At 44.4% G+C, this 19448-nt stretch overlaps 1 protein-coding gene across 2 annotated transcripts in view; it reads left to right on the top strand.

Moving 5' to 3' along the window:
* The window catches only part of LOC142310844 (solute carrier family 2, facilitated glucose transporter member 9-like), a 156494-nt gene extending 144841 nt beyond the window's left edge, over nucleotides 1–11653 (top strand). For both annotated transcript variants that reach the window (XM_075348589.1, XM_075348590.1), the window contains exons 11-12: nucleotides 5321–5448; nucleotides 11029–11653. In XM_075348589.1, coding sequence (XP_075204704.1) covers nucleotides 5321–5448; nucleotides 11029–11265 — 365 coding nt within the window. In that variant the 3' untranslated portion in view covers nucleotides 11266–11653. The remainder of the gene's footprint in view (nucleotides 1–5320; nucleotides 5449–11028) is intronic.
* Nucleotides 11654–19448: the final 7795 nt, after the last annotated feature.

The raw sequence follows: 19448 nt of genomic DNA, 5'->3' as shown, positions 1-19448 counted from the left end.
GTCCCCTTCATTGTGCTGATGCCCTCAGTCTCTGAGCGTTTAGGGAAGTCCTTGAAGATCCTCTCCCTCTCAGGTGAATTGTCAGGACGTTTAATTGGCTCCTGAACTAGGGTCCAGTACCCCGTCATGCTCGGTACTGGTCAGTTCTGTTGGGGCCTTCTGGTGCCGACAGTCCCTCCAAGACTATGTCTGTCACACCCCTGTCCAACGTCCATGCAACCGCTCCCCGACTCCTCTGGACCCGGATCACTGCTTGCGACCCAATAAGTTTTTCTTAGCTCCCCAAGAGCTATCTCTCCCAGCTCCTCACTCTCTGGAGCTTATTTATCCACTCTCCATCTCTCCCCTTACAGTCTGCCCAGTCCCCCAGTGGCTGGCCCATTTTCCAGCTAGTCCAACCCCCCTGGTGTATCTGGCAGTGACTGATGTGAGGTCATTGGGTTTTGTGATGCAGATGGGAGTGACACCGGTTTCCTGGTTACCTGAAACCATGGGGGGTAAGCCCTGCACACTGAGTAAGGATGCAGTTCCCTGTAGCACGCTGATGTATTCAGGGGCGCTACACAACCAATGAATGATTCCACATGAAACTATGAAAATACATTCCCTGATGAGCCTCACTTTTAAAGTACACCACTTTATTTTTACTTTTGCTTTTTTTTTTTTTTGGTGGAACTGGTAACAATTCTAGTGGAAGTTGTTGTCGGAGCTGTTAACTTAGGTTCAGACCCATTACACGGGGGCTGAGGGTTCATGTGTGGGGGTGAGGGCAATTGGCCTCATCTGCCTAGGTCACCAAAATACCTTGTCCCAGCCATACCTCAAAATAGTGTAACCAACAAAAGACTGAAAAGGGTCACGTTGGTCAGAACCTCACAGATCAGATCTTGGTGACTTTTCCAATTGTAATTCAGAAAATAGAAAACTCTCTAGCACTACATTAGCATGGTAATTCCTGTGGGCTGAGAAACCCGTTGCATTTAGACTATGAGAGAGTGGTGCTCACTTTTAGGCCAGAGTTCCCTTTGCGTTTTAATCGCGCGACTCTCTCATCAGTATCAACCAGCATGGCCTGATGCTCTCCGGAAACGAGCGTGCAGCTGCATAGAAATACATGCAGCCGACCCGCTCCTGTCAGGGGAGAGTGCGACCATGCCGGGTAATACCGATGCGAGACTCGCACAACTCATACGCAAGTGGAACTCTGGCCTTAAAAACCAAGTAGCATGAACCAACAAAAAAAAAAAAAACTGGAGGAAAAAAATTAAAAAGGGCTCTCGCAATCCTTAAAAAACAAGACTTTATTTACTCATGTTTTAAAAGTCCAGGCAAGGCAGGAGAAAAAGAGAGACGCAGGGCGAACGGACTGCAGCCGTTTTGCATGTCTAGCACGCTTCTACTGGTCCACACCCTAGTAGAAGTGTGCTAGACACGCGAAACTGCTGTAGTCCATTTGCCCATGTCTCTCTTTTTCTTCTGCCTTGCCTGGACTTTTAAAACATGAGTAAAGCGGGCTTTACACGCTACAATATATCTTACGATGTGTTGGCGGGGTCACGTCATAAGTGACACACATCCAGCATCATAAGTTATATTGTAGTGTGTGACAGTTACGTGCGATTGCGATTGAGCGTTAAAACGTTCATCGCATGCACGTCGTTCAATTGCTAAAAATTGAACGTGAGGTTGTTCAATGTTCCCGAGGTAGCACACATCGCAGTGTGTGACACTGCGGGAATGATTAACACTGCTTACCCGCGTCCTGCGGCTCCCGCCGCCAATGCGGAAGGAAGGAGGTAGGCGGGATGTTTACGTCCCGCTCATCTCCGCCCCTCCGCTTCTGTTGGTCGGCTGCCGCGTGACGTCGTTGTGACGCCGAACGTCCCTCCCACTCCAGGAAGTGGATGTTCGCCGCCCACATCGAGGTCGTATGCAAGGGTAAGTATGTGTGACGGGAAATAATTGTTTGTGCGACACGTTCAACAAATTGAACGTGCCGCACATACGATGGGGGCGGTTACGATCGCATACGATATCGTATGCTTAATCGTAACGTGTAAAGCAGGCTTTAAGTCTTGTTTTCGAAGGATTGTGAATGCCCTTTTTAATTTTTTTTCCTCCAGTTTTTTTCGTTTTAGACAATTGTAATTCCACTAATGCCCCTACTGAGACAAACCTTCTAACCCCCAGAAGTGGCAGACTGTGTCTTTATGACAGTTATACACAATAATATGTGAAGAATTGAAAGAAGTTTCACAGCAACAGTTACATATCCATAAAAAAAACGGGTTGCACAAAGACTAGTTAAAACCATCTACTTTTGGGAAAAAATAATCAACTGTAATTGCGTCCAAATCTGTGTCTTTATAGTCACAATTTACTGACACAATTTCATATAACATATTTTAATAAACAATATTGAGGGATTCCAATCTCTCTACTCACAAAAATACTACATTTTGACAAATATTTTTCTGAACTGATTTGCAAAGTTTGATTCAAACCAGGAGACATTGAGTTTTGGATATTGCATTGTACGTATGAAGAAGATGCTAATGAAATTATATTTCAAATCAAAATAAAATATTAAAATTTCATATTTTAATTTTCCTTTTCTCTTCTGCAAAGATTTCAGTAACCTCGGTAATATTAACTTTTTATATTCTCCTGGAAGCTTAAAAGCTGAGGGTGTCTGCCCTCTCCTGGCCAAGAAAAATGCCAAAAAAGACATCCACATGATGATAACATATTGCAATAAAACATTGGGACATTTTGAATTTTTTTATTCTAATATAATTTTTTATTCTAATATATCCAAAGTTTTTTTTTTTGTTAAATAAGTACATCTTTTTAAAATATTGAATCCAAAGAACCTAATAAATACTGATAAAGTACAATATCTGTTTTTGTCCTCAATTATGAATATTATTAGCATATACAATGACAATGATTTTATCCTGTTGGGTCATGTGATCAGATGAGTTTAGTGCAAATGGTAAATCTAAACCTTTTTATCCCATTGGACCATCTGACAAAACAAACTAATCCCTCTCCCAAGGGGACATCTATTGATATTTCTTTAGGACGTCTTATAAGTAAAGTTGAGCGAATACCTAACTATTCGTATTCGCTATACATATAACAAGTACTGTCTAATACTCGTGTATTTTTTCCGAATATCATGTGCAATGGAAGTCAATGGGGAAAAATGTGCAGAGTAACGAGTAACGAATGCCGTACTATTCATGCGAGTAGGGAATAGTGCGGAATTCAGGTTACTCGTTACATTGCGAATATTCCCCATTTACTTGCATTGCACATGCTATTCGGAATGAATCCGAATAGTTAGGTACTTGCTCAACCCTACTTATAAGGTTACAAGGTACCCAAGTACATATAATTATTAATTGTAAACTGAATATAGAAGACATAATTAGAATGTAATTGTATTTAGACACCATTAATTCCCTTTCCCTTTTCCTAGTATCCCAAGATAAAGGTACAAGAATAGGTGTCCATACACATTAGATGGCAATCTGCCTAACCCTCTAATATTGAGCAGCATTGGTCAACTAATTATTTGTGGGTATGTTGTGTTTCCATAATGGTAGATTATGGGACAAAGGAGGATTAGACTTGTTGGAATTAACCAGGACAACCAATAAAGTGTGTGCAGGGGTTACAGTTGCATCTAGACCCTGAAGTCTATGGTCAAAATAATAATAATAATAATAATAATAATAATAATAATAATAATGTTAAAAACCAGTGATAGATGGAGGCACTGTTGGATTTTTTTTTTTCTAAGGCCAACAAGAAGTCCTCTGAATAATGTGGTCCCTAAACTACATTAAATAGTAAACTCACTCTCCTTGCAAGGGTCCATCAATGGCTTCCTGCTGCTATAACTGTCCAGGTGTTGTGATTGGAGTGTTAACATCGCATGAACAGCATGTGTGACCACTCTAGTCACAACAGCTGGACCTAGAGAGGGTGAGTACCTAATGAGTTTGGTAGTTTTTGTAGTTCACACACTTTGGGGACCACTTTAATGAAAGTGGATATCCCCTTTGTTACCCCTCTAATGCCAACAGTGTTTGGTAGTGGCTTGTTTCCTTCTCCTCACTGAAACCACATGCATGATCAGTCAAGTTCAGAGAGCATGTTCAAACGAGTGGTTGGCTACGTGGACTGATTCACAAATACAGCCCTCATCTGGAGCCTGTGACAGGGAGCGTTGCCACCCTTTCTGGGTTTATGTCGCAGGTGGGGGACAAATCACAACCGGGGGGCTGCTCGAGTGACGCTCGGGTCCGGGATCATGTCTGGGGCTCGAGTGGCAGCCGGATCCGGGGCTCGACCAGCCGTCCGTCGCCCACGAGTGAAAAGGGGTTATTTACAGGGGATAGAGTCTTTGTCAGTGACGCCACCCATGGGTTGCGGTGAGGGATGGTGACCCCGCCGCTGCCTTGTATGTGGGTGCCCAGGGCTGATGGAGCTGAGCAGCAAGGTGGGATCCCCTCCACGGGTAGGGGAGGTGTAGTCCCGGGGACCAGAGAATGGTGTGGGATTGCAGAGAGCAGGAAACTCACAGTTCGGTTGTCGTGGTGCTGGATGAGCTGCTGATTATGTGGATGGTCAGTAACCACACACAGTCTGTATTGTAAACCAAATTGCCAATGGCCGGTCACCTTTGGCGGATGTCTTCATGTCCCACACCCAGATATACAGCCAGGGGCCCTTTTCTTCCACACTCTCTGTCTGTCTCTTTCTTGTCAGGACTAGTCCGCTAGAACGACCTCCGGACCGAATCCCCTCTCTCGGCACCGGCGGGTACAACCCGGTCCCGGTCGGCCTCAGGTTCCCCGCGACCGGATCTCCGTGCCTGTGGCTCTCACTGCCACCTAGTCCAGTAGTCCAGGGTTCCAACCCCAACTACCACCTTCTCATGGGAGCGCCAACTCCCTCCTGTCAGCTCTTCACTGACTACAGCATAAACTGAAACTTAACTCCTCTCTGCACTTCCTAAGCTCTTCTCGATCCTTCCCATTTTCCGGGGGAGGGGGGTGAGTAGGGCCTGATTTGGCTGGTGTATATCTGTGTGGGTACTGTGTTGGTGCCAAGGAGGAGAATGGCCTACACTTTGGTGGATTTATACAGGCTCTGTGACAACCTAGTTTTGCCAGGGCATCACATTTATACCAGTAGTGTATCCTGCCTCAGTTTCTCATGCTCTGAAATAATACAGTGATTATTTTTTTATTTGCCGCCTTTTGTTCTTCGACTGATCGATATCTGTTTTTTGTTCTGTTTTTTTTAGCTGGACTTCCATTTATAATGACGGGAGAACTTTTCATGCAGTCCCATCGCCCAGCAGCTTACATCGTAGGAGGAACACTCAACTGGCTATCAAACTTTACAGTTGGTTTTGTGTTCCCTTTTCTACAGGTAATTGCTTTTATTTTGTTTTGTATTAAGCAGTATGCCATATTTCATAAATGCGCCCACAGCACTTTAACCAAGTGGTGAATTGAACTGGTCTATCATATGCTTAAAGGGAACCTGTCAGGTGCAATAAGCACCCAGAATGGGGTGGCACGGTGGCTCAGTGGTCACCCTCTAAGGCATGTTAGCACGCCCACAGGGGTTTCGTAACATGTTATTAAATGTCCATTGCCCAGTGTCATTGGTGTGACATGCATACCTGTGTCCATTGTCACCACCTCAGACGCCGGGTTTAGGGTCAGTGTGCGTGATCAGAATGCCCGGCACTTTTGGTCATGCGCATTAGACCTCTCTGAAGCTAGGATGCCTTCACCCAGTTTCATAGTGCACATGACCGGAAGTGCTGGTACTTCTGATCATGCGCACTCAGCCTAAACCCAGCGTCAGAGGTGGTGACAAAGGACACAGGTATGCGTCTCACCCCGATAGCACTGATTAATGGGCATTGAATAGCATATTAGCACGTCCCCAGTCGGTGAGAAAAAAAAATGTCCATGCGCTCATTAGCATATCATAAAGGATCTTTAGAAATACTTTTTCTAAAGATCTCTTTAACTATGCTACTAGATGCTGGGACAGTTAGGCAGAGATTAGCAATATACACCCAGAACTGCTTGTGGTTCTTGGTGCATACTGCACCTGACAGGTTCACTTTAACTGATGGACATTCTTGTTAGACAATAAATAAGCCCATTTTATAAAGAAGGTGCTGTTACTGGGAGTCTGCCAACATAAAATGACTGTTCAAACCAAGCACAGGCGCTCATTGCACCCTTAGCATCGTCAAGTAGTTCAGTGTATTGTCTCATCTACTTGTTTTAAGTTTCTCTGTGCCTCCTGTAAAGCTAGAGTTGTCAATCAAGGAAGAGGGGACAGAGATTCAAAACATGTCGGTGGGAAGGTGCACTGAACTGCTGTCACTCTGTACAAAGGGCTGGTAAGATGTAGTACAGCATATTCCCCACTAGGTGGCAGCAGAGTAGTGAAGGAGAGTCAAAGTAACACTGTAACAGAAAGGAGGCTGAAGTACAGCAGAGTAACTTCAGCAAGCAGTTCACAGGCAAACCAGCAGGAGGCAATAGAGTAGTCAAGCAGTCAGGGTCTAGCCAGGAAGTCAAGTCACTGCCAAGGGAGGATCAAGATCAGGTCAGAAAACAGAACCAAGGTCGGATGCCGGGAGATCAGGTATGCAGAGGGGAACACAAAGGGCACAGGGAACAAAAGACAAGACCGGAGGTGAGGAGACAGAAATACAGGAAGGTGGATAAACCAGGATGGGTAAACAGGAGTGGGAAGTCAGGGACTGGGACAGACGCATGAATGGGGGAGGGTAGAGGTCACGGCATGGTAACAAGGAGTCAGATCAAACAGGAAATCTCACCAACACCATTCACAGGCTGCAGAGCAAAACTATAACCAGCACTGGAATGCTGGTGCGGTGACTAGATACAGTGTCTACTGAAACCGGAATGAGGCTGATGGGAGTTAACCCCTGACATAACAAGCCGGGTCTGGGAAACTCTGAAGTGGGGAATACCGGTCCTGAATCATGACAACTGCTCAGCCACGCCAAGGATACACCGAATGTCTGGGCTTGACTAAGAATCATGTGTGTTGACAGGATCCCTTTAAGTTTAAATGTAATCAGTGACTAATTTTTAATACATTATTGCACTAGTAATATCACGTAATTGACTACCAGAAAACAAAAATTGTTTCTCTACCATTTTAGGGTTTTGTTTTTTACTTTTGTGCTGTTTCTCTCCAAAAAGTCTTTGACCAGTGACCTAATTTTTTAAAAATGTATTTTATTGAAAACAATTACAACAATAATGTATGTATTCCAAAACACTTCCTCAGAAGTATAAAACAAAAGTACTGCAATATGCATTGTTCTTCAAAAGATATCTGTAAAGGAGCTGCCCAGGTACGCGTATCATTTCCTAGTTTGATATCATCTAGTCCATTAAAACCTACGTTGTGTTGAAGAAGCATAGAATCAATATACAGTCATATGAAAAAGTTTGGGCACCCCTATTAATTTTAACCTTTTTTCTTTATAACATTTTGGGTTTTTGCAACAGCTATTTCAGTTTCATATATCTAATAACTGATGGACTGAGTAATATTTCTGGATTGAAATGAGGTATATTGTACTAACAAAAAATGTGCAATCCGCATTTAAACAAAATTTGACCGGTGCAAAAGTATGGGTACCCTTATCAATTTCTTGATTTGAACACTCCTAACTACTTTTTACTGACTTACTAAAGCACTAAATTGGTTTTGTAACCTCATTGAGCTTTGAACTTCACAGGCAGGTGTATCCAATCATGAGAAAAGGTATTTAAGGTGGCCACTTGCAAGTTGTTCTCCTATTTGAATCTCCTATGAAGAGTGGCATCATGGGCTCCTCAAAACAACTCTCAAATGATCTGAAAACAAAGATTATTCAACATAGTTGTTCAGGGGAAGGATACAAAAAGTTGTCTCAGAGATTTAAACTGTCCGTTTCCACTGTGAGGAACATAGTAAGGAAATGGAAGAACACAGGTACAGTTCTTGTTAAGCCCAGAAGTGGCAGGCCAAGAAAAATAACAGAAAGGCAGAGAAGAAGAATGGTGAGAACAGTTAAGGACAATCCACAGACCTCCTCCAAAGACCTGCAGCTTCATCTTGCTGCAGATGGTGTCAATGTGCATCGGTCAACAATACAGCGCATGTTGCACAAGGAGAAGCTGTATGGGAGAGTTTTTTTGGGATGGGAGAGTATGATGCGAAAGAAGCCGTTTCTGCAAGTACGTCACAAACAGAGTCGCCTGAGGTATGCAAAAGCACATCTGGACAAGCCAGTTACATTTTGGAAGAAGGTCCTGTGGACTGATGAAACAAAGATTGAGTTGTTTGGTCATACAAAGAGACGTTATGCATGGAGGTAAAAAAACACGGCATTCCAAGAAAAGCACTTGCTATCCACAGTAAAATTTGGTGGAGGTTCCATCATGCTTTGGGGCTGTGTGGCCAATGCTGGCACTGGGAATCTTGTTAAAGTTGAGGGTCGCATGGATTCAACTCAGTATCAGCAGATTCTGGACAATAATGTGCAAGAATCAGTGATGAAGTTGAAGTTACGCAGGGGATGGATATTTCAGCAAGACAATGATCCAAAACACCGCTCCAAATCTACTCAGGCATTCATGCAGAGGAACAATTCCAATGTTCTAGAATGGCCATCCCAGTCCCCAGACCTGAATATCATTGAACATCTGTGCAATGATTTGAAGCGGCTGTCCATGCTCGGCGACCATCAAACTTAACTGAACTGGAATTGTTTTGTAAACAGGAATGGTCAAATATACCTTCATCCAGGATCCAGGAACTCATTAAAAACTACAGGAAGTGACTAGAGGCTGTGATTTTTGCAAAAAGAGGATCTACAAAATATTAATGTCACTTTTATGTTGAGGTGCCCATATTTTGCACCGGTCAAATTTTATTTAAATGCGGATTGCACATTTTCTGTTAGTACAATAAGCTTCATTTCAATCCAGAAATATTACTCAGTCCATCAGTTATTAGATATATGACACTGAAATAGCTGTTGCAAAAACCCAAAATGTTATAAAGAAAAAAGGTTAACATTAATAGGGGTGCCCAAACTTTTTCATATGACTGTACATGTGTTAGTGACCTAATTTCTAACTTATTTTTGGCACAATTTAACAATTTGATATTTCAAGTTAGTCATCATTTGGCTAGAAGACACGTAAAGAAAACAGTTACTCATAAACTCCATACTCAAAAGGAAACTAAATATGATGATTTTATTTGAAATACTGCATTAGAGACTATTTACCAAGTAGCCAGTCTATTTGCCATGTATAATTTGGTGTTGTGACTTTTTTGTCTGGCCCATGTTTTTTGTGAAATTATGTCCAATTTGCCTTTTTTCTGTTCCATTTTTGTGGTGTTCGAATGCACACAAAGCAAATAAACGTGTACAACAAAACATATGTAATTACAATAATTTTTCAGGAGAAATATTTTATTTTCTGGAACAATTTCAAGGGGGCTAACACTTTCGGCCAGGACTGTATCATGTGTTTAATCATATGGTGGAAGTAGAAGAATCCGGCACTCTACTAGATGTGGTTGAAGTAGTCAAATTTTAATCTTAGTTAAAACTGTGGCAGTGTACAAATGTGACGTTTTGGTTAATATCTTTTTCAAATATACACAATGTGGCACAATGAGATGACAAAGTGTGTTTTCAGGACTTGGCATAAAATTGGTGGTGCATCAGGGTGCTTGATCACTTGTACAGACAAAGAGCACAGGCAATACAAGCAGCTGCGACCGGTGTTGCTGTGTTCGATGTACCACGAATTTCCTACCAAGTCCTGAAAACACTGTTTGTCAGTGCATTGTGCCAAATTGTGTATGTTTGAAAAAGGTATTAAAGCAACTATCTGCACAGGATGACTGTTCACACCAAGTACAGGCACTTGTGCATCATGGTGGGGATAATCATTTATATTCACCTTCTCACCTACTGGTTTTCTTCCTATCTCCGCCCTTCCCTGCCTCCATTAAGCTAGAGCTGTCAATCACAGAATAGGGTGGAGATTGAGGGATGATAAGCAGGTGTGAAGGTAAATTTAAAATATTAGCCCCGCCATGATGCATGAGCGCCTGTACTTGGTGTAAAAATTCACCCTGTGCTGATAGTCCCTTTAAAATAAACGTCATGTTTGTACACTGACACCGTTTTAACAACGATTAACGTTTCACTACTTTAACCACATCTATTTGAGTGTCGGATTCTTCTATTTCTATGTTATATGGAGTTGGATCCTATCCAGGCACCTACGTGTATGTCATTTGGTTACTAAAACAAAAGGCTTATGATATTTTGTATACGCTTTCTTCTCTAGGTCATGTATATTAAGAGTAGGTTGGTTTTGTTATTTTTGGTAGTGCAGGAGTCATTGTGTCTCTACCTAAATACTTTGGGTATCTCTGACCCCCACTCACGCCTCCTCACACCCACTTACATTGTTCTTCTACCTACAGACTTTGGGTAAATCTGACCCTCACTCCCTCCTCCTTACACACAGTTACATTGTTCCTCTACCTAAAGACTTGGGTACATCTGACCCCCACTCACCCCTCCTCACACCCGGTTACATTGTTCTTCTACCTAAAGACTTTGGGTACATCTGACCCCCTCTCACCCCTCCTCATACCCAGTTACATTGTTCCTCTACCTAAAGACTTTGGGTACATCTAACCCGCCACTCACCCCTACTCACACCCACTTACACACGCAGTACGCCACTGAGTCCCTTTCTGTCCTTGAGCTATGTCTGTGCTGGGTCTGAGGCACAATAGTAGATAAAATAGCTTTTCACAATACACCATACGTCTGACCTATTTGAATGAAGGTGATATTTCCTTTAGTATTGTATGAAGACGCAGGATTGAACTTGTACACTAATACCTTTTGTAACTGTATTCTTACAGATGTCGGCAGGAGCATTCTGTTACCTTGTGTTTTGTGGGGTTTGTCTATTTGTAGCGGTCTACGTTTACTTTATCATCCCAGAAACGAAGAATAAAACCTTTTTGGAAATTAATGAAATGTTTTCAGCACAAAAATCTTTATCGAAGCCAGGAATGCCTGTAGATGATATGAAATTGCTGAAACTTAATGGGTATGGAGCATTAGAGAGCAGTTCACTGGAATTCTCCATGCCATGAAAATGATTAAAAAAAGACTATCAAGAAGATTCCCCAGTCAGGGGTACTGAGCCAGCGATGGCGTGTGTAGGATACACTGGATTCTTGCTGTTGTCCGGAGCCCAAAATTTGTCATCCAGTTATCTCTATACATTTGCATAAGTGTTACCATTACCGAAAACTATTTCTTAAAATAAATTTCAGAATGACCTCAGAAATAGTAGCAGAAGTTATTTCTATTTAAATACTTCATTCCAAAGAACAGGGTGTTGAGAAGATGGAGAAAATGTTTTTAATCACATAATTTTGGTCCAAAAATAATAATAATAATAATTTTATTCATTTATATAGCGCTATTAATTCCACAGCGCTTTACATACATTTGTCCAAAAATTGGACCCATGTTCAAGGGTATGGTGAGCAAAGTAAACTGCTGCTATGAAAAGTTGTTACAAAAATGCATATATTTGGCTTCTACATTTAGTATAATTATAGAAGTATTTTATCAAATTCATAAAGAAAAATCAAATTGTACAAAGCTCCGTACAGCTCCTTTTGTACTCAGTTTGGCTCATGTGTGTGGAAAGTTGGGGGGTACATGGGCTTTTCATTCTGGGTTAAACAAAATTATCAATTGAGGAGACCTCCCGGTTCCCAGGCAGACCCCGAAACAGAGCATGTTTGCCCCAGGAACGTCTCTGCAGAACTACACTGACTTCCTGGCCTGTCTGGCTAACAACTCTCTGACACTCCTCCGTCTGTGCCCCAAGTCTCCCAGGTTAGTATCTATCTTTGGGACGGCTTGCACATGCAAATACCACTCTTCCTGTTGCTAACAGCCTATTTATCTGCCACTTACACCACCTCCTGCACTCTTGGTCCCTACGTTGCACTAAATCTTAACCTAAAACATTCTGTATTATTCAAGTATCTATCAGCTAACACTCCTATGCTTTACATTCCTATATAGTTATGCATTTAATTACACATGACAAATTACACTTTATATAACAAAATACAATATCTCCCTGCAATAAAAATACTTTACATATAACACATTCAGTAGGAGTGGGGGTATCCGGACCATCTCCTACACCAGACTTGTGACTCATGGTATTTCTGTGCATTGCTACAAAAACTCCATTTAGCCTAAAGGGTACTTTACACGCTGCAATATCACTATCGATATCGCTAGCGAGCGTACCTGCCCCCGTCGGTTGTGAGACATGGGCAAATCGCTGCCCGTGGCGCACAACATCACTTACACCCGTCACACGGACTTACCTTCCCTGCGACGTCGCTCTGCTCGGCGAACTGCCTCCTTTCTAAGGGGGCGGTTCGTGCAGCGTCACAGCAACGTCACACGTCAGCTGTCCAATAGAAGCGGAGGGGTGGAGATGAGCGGCCAGAACATCCCACCCATCTCCTTCCTTCCTTGTTGCTGGTGGACGCAAGTAAGGAAATGTTCATCGTTCCTGCGGTGTCACACATAGCGATGTGTGCTGTCGCAGGAACGACAAACAACAACGTACCTGCAGCAGCAACAATATTTGGAAAAGGAGTGACGTGTCAACGAGCAACGATTTTTCACGTTTTTGCACTCGTTGATTGTCGCTCCTTGGTGTCACATCCTGCGATGTCGCTACCGGCGCCGGATGTGCGTCACTAACGATGTGACCCGGACAATATATCGGTAGTGATGTCGCAGCGTGTAAAGCACCCTTTAGTCTTAAAATGAGCAGCTTAACAGTTAATATGAAGAAATGCTGGAAATGGTCTTGTGATTATCAGAACAAATTATCCTGTTGAATCATGTTTCCTAAATGTTACTTTTTTATAACAATATAATTCTCAAGTGAGCAAAAAAGGATGTCATGGGGGTGAGATGAATTAGACGGCACATCTGATGCGGTAAGGATAGGTGATTAATGGCACAACAGCAGTTTCATTGAGTTGACTGCCATCCGTGAATTGATTAAATGCAATGTGTTATGCAGTTTGTATAATGATGAATAGGAGCAGATACTTTTACCAGCCTCTGGCCTGAACTTTACCAGACTTTGCTACAGATATGAAAAAGCTGAGAGAACACTAAAGCTCCCTATTCATCATTTATAGGTTTTATTTGGCGAGACTTTTATTTTTTATTTTTTCTTTTGTGATAATTTGTTGGGTTTTTTTGTGCCTAATGTTTCAAAATAGCTAATGCAGATTGGTGAATTTTGTACAAAATCAAGGGTGCTCTTTTGTTGTGTTTTTACTTTTTTGTTTTTTTCAGCAGAAAGTTGCATGGTCCTTTAAAATGTCACTGTTTAGTCTTCAACTGCACAAAAATAAAATTAGGAAGATTTTTTATACTCAAGTAACGTAGTGGAGAACAATTGTGTTTAAAAAAATAAAAAATAAATAAATTGGCGGCATTTTAATAAAGTCGTGAATCATTAATTAGGCTAAAACACAGAAGATGGATCCAGGCAACTACCGCCCGGTAAGTCTGACATCACTGGTGTGCAAAGTTTTTGAGGGCATTTTAAGAGATGACATGCAAAAATATATTGCAGAGAATAATATAATAACTGACAGTGTGGATTCATGAAAGATAAGTTGTGTCACTTCACTCTCCTCTCAGCCTGCTTTACAGTGCGGTGCTTTCATGTAACAAGCTCTGCGATGTGCCAATCATTAGATGTCAGACATGGAGTAGGAGATGTCCATATGTAACGCGTGACACACACAATCAGACCAACGGGCATCTGACACACTACACAAAAATACCACAAAAAGGAGGGGAACACCGGGGTAATGATACAACGGAGGTCCCTGCCGCTAGGGAGACGGGTGAGTGGGGCACCTCCTGAACTCACCTCAAGCTGACTCCTGAGATCCCTAGCGTCCCTATACAGGTTCTTTCAACCTGTCTGTGAGCAGGATACCTTGGACCCTCAGCTGGCTCTAAACTCACCCTGTCAAGTGAGTAGGCTGACGAATACACTAGACTCACCACTACTAATAAACACTGAGGGAAAGGAAAGAAAGACTGGGGAATAAACAGAAGGATGCAAAACACCAAACGTCACAGAAGCAAACAGGGTCGGACTGGGGTGTGAGGGGCCTACCAGAGAAATTGCCTCTAGGGGCCCACACTATAGCTACCATAACCTTTTTTATTACTTGTACATTTTTGGCTTCTCTCAGTATAACGTGCGCCTTTTAGCAAACTCTACAGTGCGCATAGAGCCCTGTCCTGGGCCTGCAGATAGCACAGGATTTCTTGTAGCCTCTTATTTATTGTAGTTAATAATGGAATCTGTTATTTACAGTCAGTCGCAGTTTTTCTTACACACGGACATTCCTTGTCCTAGGAAAACCACCGAGTCCATCAGCCAAACAATATTCAAAGAGAAGCAGAACGTTATACAGCATCTTCATATGGAAACATCTACTAACATTAATCCCCCTCTGCCGCCATCTATCTGGGAAATCCCCTATAAGGGTGCGTGCCCAGCCGTCCACGATCAGTGTTTGCAGCATGTTGGCTGTAGCATGGTTCAGCTGCATCCAAAACGCTGCGTTGTAAGTACAAGCACAGTGGATGGATTTCTAGAAATCCCGTGCCCAATGCGCTTCTTTTTTCCGCAGCAAACACTTACCTGCGGATCTTCTTTCTAGACCGCAGCATGTCAATTGTTTGCTGCGTAATCGCATGCTCCTCCGTATGTATGGAGAACACAAGCGAGAGACCACAGCACACTGAAGCCTGATCGTGGGTACTGACATCTGCGGTCTCCTGAGGAGGAGACGGGCGGCCCTGCAGGTCCGGACCCGCTCCATGCAGAACACAGTGAGTCCTGATCGTGGGCACATACCCTAAGAGTCAGTATGTGGTGGTGTGAAGCATTACCACCCAATACACTTTTCCATTTGGAGACTGTGGTGAATATTTGTCTTCACTATAGTTTCCAAACTAGTCTTACATGTTGGATAAACCCTTCTCTAGTCCTGTGTATTCTAACAATACTGCTCTATAGACAGATCAGGCTTTTTTTTTTTTTTTTACATATACAGTATTTATACTGAAGCTCCTCCTGTACTATCATCACATATAGAGGCCCCCTGGTGGGGGTACAGGATAATGACACTGACACTGGAGGTACAAGATACTGACACTGACACTGGACGTACAGGATAATGACACTGACACTGGGGGTACAGGATAATGACACTGACACTGGGGGTACAGGATAATGACACTGACACTGGGGGTACAGGATAATAACACTGACACTGGGGGTACAGGATAATGACACTGACACTGGGGGTACAGGATAATGACACTGGAGGTACAGGATAATGACACTGACACTGGAGGTACAGGATAATGACACTGACACTGGGGGTACAGGATAATGACACTGACACTGGGGGTACAGGATAATGACACTGACACTGGGGGTACAGGATAATGACACTGGAGGTACAGGATAATGACACTGACACTGGAGGTACAGGATAATGACACTGACACTGGAGGTACAGGATAATGACACTGACACTGGGGGTACAGGATAATGACACTGATACTGGGGGTAGCAATGGGCCCCCCAGCCTTGTGTACTGTAGCAATGGGCCTCTCTTCCTGTCCCCCATTATGCCATTGTTCACACACACACGTTCTCACCTGTCCTCCATTCCTGCGCTGTCGTTACCTTACCAGTCCGCAGGCTCATGGACCCCTCCATGATCTCGTCCGGTGCACGGAGCCGCCGCTGCAGGATGCCATCATGGCTTTACTGCAGTTAAATGCTTTGCGGCGCCGTAAAGCATTTAACTGCAGTAAAGCAATGAAGTCAGCCTGCATCGGCGGCTCCGTGCACCGGACGGGTCACTGAGGGGGTCTGTGTCTTGCAGTCTGGAGCACCGCGGGAACAGAGGAGAACAGGTGAGAATGATTATTTTTTTTTTTTCTTCGGCTCCTTCTGAGCGCTTACCTCTCCTCTGCAGCCCTGCGCGTCCTCTCCTCTGCTGCTCTGTCGGCAGTGTGATAATGGCCGCTGTGTCGGTGCGGGGCTGAGCAGCTCCTCCGCTTCCTGTCACCGGCCGCACTGTTCACATGTACGCGCGTCTGAAGGATGCACGTACGTTTGAATAGTGCGCGGTGCAGGACCTACGGTGAGTCACATGACTGTCTGATGTCACCACAGGTCCTTCTGCACCCGCAAAAACTGCAGCGATAGTACAGAACTTGTGCTATCGCTGCAGTTTGTAATTGAAAGGCTGGGGGGCCCTCAGAGCGTGGGAGGGGGGGCCCATCAGAGCGTGGGGGCCCTGCCCAGTCTGCCGCACATAACGCTGGCCGTGAAAAACCGGCGACCCCGTGGCGCTGTACACAGCTCCACACTAATTAAGGCACGTGGGGCCCACTGAGGGCCCGAGGCCTACCGGGGTATTCCCCGGTACCCCGGCGGGCCAGACTGAGCCTGGACTCTAAAGTATCAGGTGGATGGGCACTGGCCAATACCTTAGCAGTTCCTTCCACCAGGCTGGCCAAAGTAGAAATGAATTCTAACAGCAGCAAGGACTGCTGGAAAGGCTCCAGTATTTAACCTAAATCGGCGTGGACCCAAAGCAGCTACAGCTGACCTGCACTGCTCTGAGCTGCTGGCAAGAAAACCTAAAATTAAGATGATATGAAGATCTCCTTCTTATCTACATATCATGGCATCTTTTTGGCACTGTCTATATCTGGCCTCCTGATGACCCCTTTGGGAGAAACGCGTTATGGCAATTCTGAGGATATCTGAGGATCGTACCTAGGGTTCCCTGAATGGATAAGTACCTCTGAATGTCCTGTTCTTATTGTTATGCACTTTAGAGCACTAGCACTTTAATATCTTTTGCTGCTAGGGTCAATTAGGCTGCACTACCCATAAACTGTTATGCACTTTAATATAGCACAAGCACCTTAAATTTCTCTGCAGCTAGGGTGTACCAGGGCATACTAGGGACAGTCTTCGTGGAGTGGGGGCCCAACAATACATTATATAATGTTTATCAATAGGGTGCCGACCCCCGCGTGAGGTAGTGGACAGAAGGGAGATTTATATATTAGGGTATACACATACATAACCCTGCTCCCACTCCTGCACATAGTTCCAATTGCTTTTCAACCTCACTGTTGAAGGTTGTGAGGCTGATCTAGGACATTGGTACGACCTTATTTTTGACAAAAAACACCAAAAACCTCATTGGCTATCTGCCAAATTTATTGATTTAAGTTTGTAGTTGTGAGCACCTTTTCATATCTGATGCTAGGGCGATCTAGGGCAGATCAGGGATAGCCTTCGATGAGTGGGGGCGCCACACCATCCATCACTAGGGTGCCGACCTCCACATGAGGTAGTGGACAGGAGGGAGGATAATCTTTAGGGTGTGATCCTCTCTTTCTATCTGTACACTTTAGTCTTTATTTAATTTGTGTATTTTTGATGTTTTTAATAAGAAGGAATAAATTTATGCTTTTAAGTGTAACAATTGTAAAGCTACCACTAGGGGACGCTGGGACTCAGGTAGAGGAAGAACTCCTGAGTGCAGTAAGACAGAGGCCCACAAGAGGTCGCTAACACAAGTGCAGGGATAGTCAATCAGCCAAGGTCTATGCCGGGATGTCATGTCTGTACCGGGGTTAAGCAAGCCAAAATCAAAGAACAAAACCGAGATCAGAGGCTGGGAGAACAAGTAAGCACAAGGAAGGGCGCAGAGATTGGGACACAGAACGGGATCAGGGTCAGGAGGACAGGGATGACAGACTGGGCCGGAGGGATGGAGGTCAGGGACAACAAGTACACACAGAGGAGGGAGTGGAGATGAGAACACGGAACAGGACTGGAGTCAATAGGGTAGGGAGGTCAGATCAGGCAGGAGGGATAGAGGTCAGGGAGAATGGTACTGGGTAGCAGGACTTGATTAGAGTACACTCACAGGAACCAGTTGCACACTGCAGAGCAGGAACTATTACTGGCGGCGTCCCGGAGGTAACAACACCAAGATATGTCGGTGTGACCTCTGGAACGAGGCACGACCGAACAGGTCCCTCCCCTCGAACCTAACTTTGGTGACAGCATACATGCACTGGCTCTGCAGAGTCAAAGCCATGCTAAAATCATGACACCCATGGTCAATCATGCTTGTGAGTCGCCCACCACAGCGCTGCAGCGCTCGCCTGTGGGATACTGTGGGGACTTCTCTGTAGGGACCCTTCTGGCAACAGGTATGTCAGGTTCACTTGCATAGGAGTCGTGACACCACTCTCCGTTTTGCGGTCAGGGCGATGGGGGACCGCCACTGTAGTTTAACGTGTGTCTGGGGCTGATGGTTTCTGCAGTCTGGTGTTATGGCCTCCCGAGAGTAAGGCTGGCCCAAGGGGCTCGGGTGCATGTGTGTGGAACCACAGGTCACAGAATAACTCAGTCGCAGTCCAGAAAGTCTTTTAACTTGTTTACTCACTTTTAGTTGGTTGGTGAGATACCCGGGCGATGCTGAGATTATACCAGGTGGAACCAGGAATTTCTACAGGCCGTTCTGAGGGTAGCTATTAACTCGCCTTCCTTGCACTTCTTTTGTTTCGGATAACCCCTGACTTGCAGTATCGTGGGATTCATCCAGGGAAAGTCGCTTCTGCCTCTCCTTCCTTTTCTGGCCCGTTTGCTGGCAGCGTGGACCAGGTGAAATGGCTTCTGGCCCTATCTCCTTATGGGTCCCCCTGTTGATGCTGAGGCTCAAGCTCTGTATCTTTGGTGAGGAACGTCTAGTCCCCTCACTGGCAGGTTTAGCAGATCAGTAAATGGATGTCTGGTTCTAGGGACCTGTTCCCTGTGCATGTCCAATCACCAGTACTATCCATACTCGACTGCCTCTCTTCAGGTGTCTTTCAGGCTGATTTTCTGTTAACTGTACTCCTCCGCTAACAGCTACCACACCTGCAGGGTCTGGCTAGCGTGGCTGTATGTCTGCTTCCTTCAGCAACTTCTGTACACTGCTCCAGACTGGCTTGCTCCTCCTCCTCTGACTGCCACTGCATCCAGCTTACAGCCCCTCCCCTCCACCCCTTGCTGAGAATTGAAAGCTAACCTCTTTCGAGGCTACCCAAGGGTCCCCTCTAAAGGTGTGGGAGACCTGGTTGCTATGTGTCTGTGTGTGCACACCTC

Source organism: Anomaloglossus baeobatrachus, chromosome 5 (genome assembly GCF_048569485.1).
Source record: "Anomaloglossus baeobatrachus isolate aAnoBae1 chromosome 5, aAnoBae1.hap1, whole genome shotgun sequence".
In the NCBI taxonomy this organism is placed as follows: Eukaryota; Metazoa; Chordata; class Amphibia; order Anura; family Aromobatidae; genus Anomaloglossus; species Anomaloglossus baeobatrachus.
The sequence above is the reverse complement of the archived record's forward strand: the minus strand, read 5'-3'. Positions and strand labels throughout refer to the sequence as shown.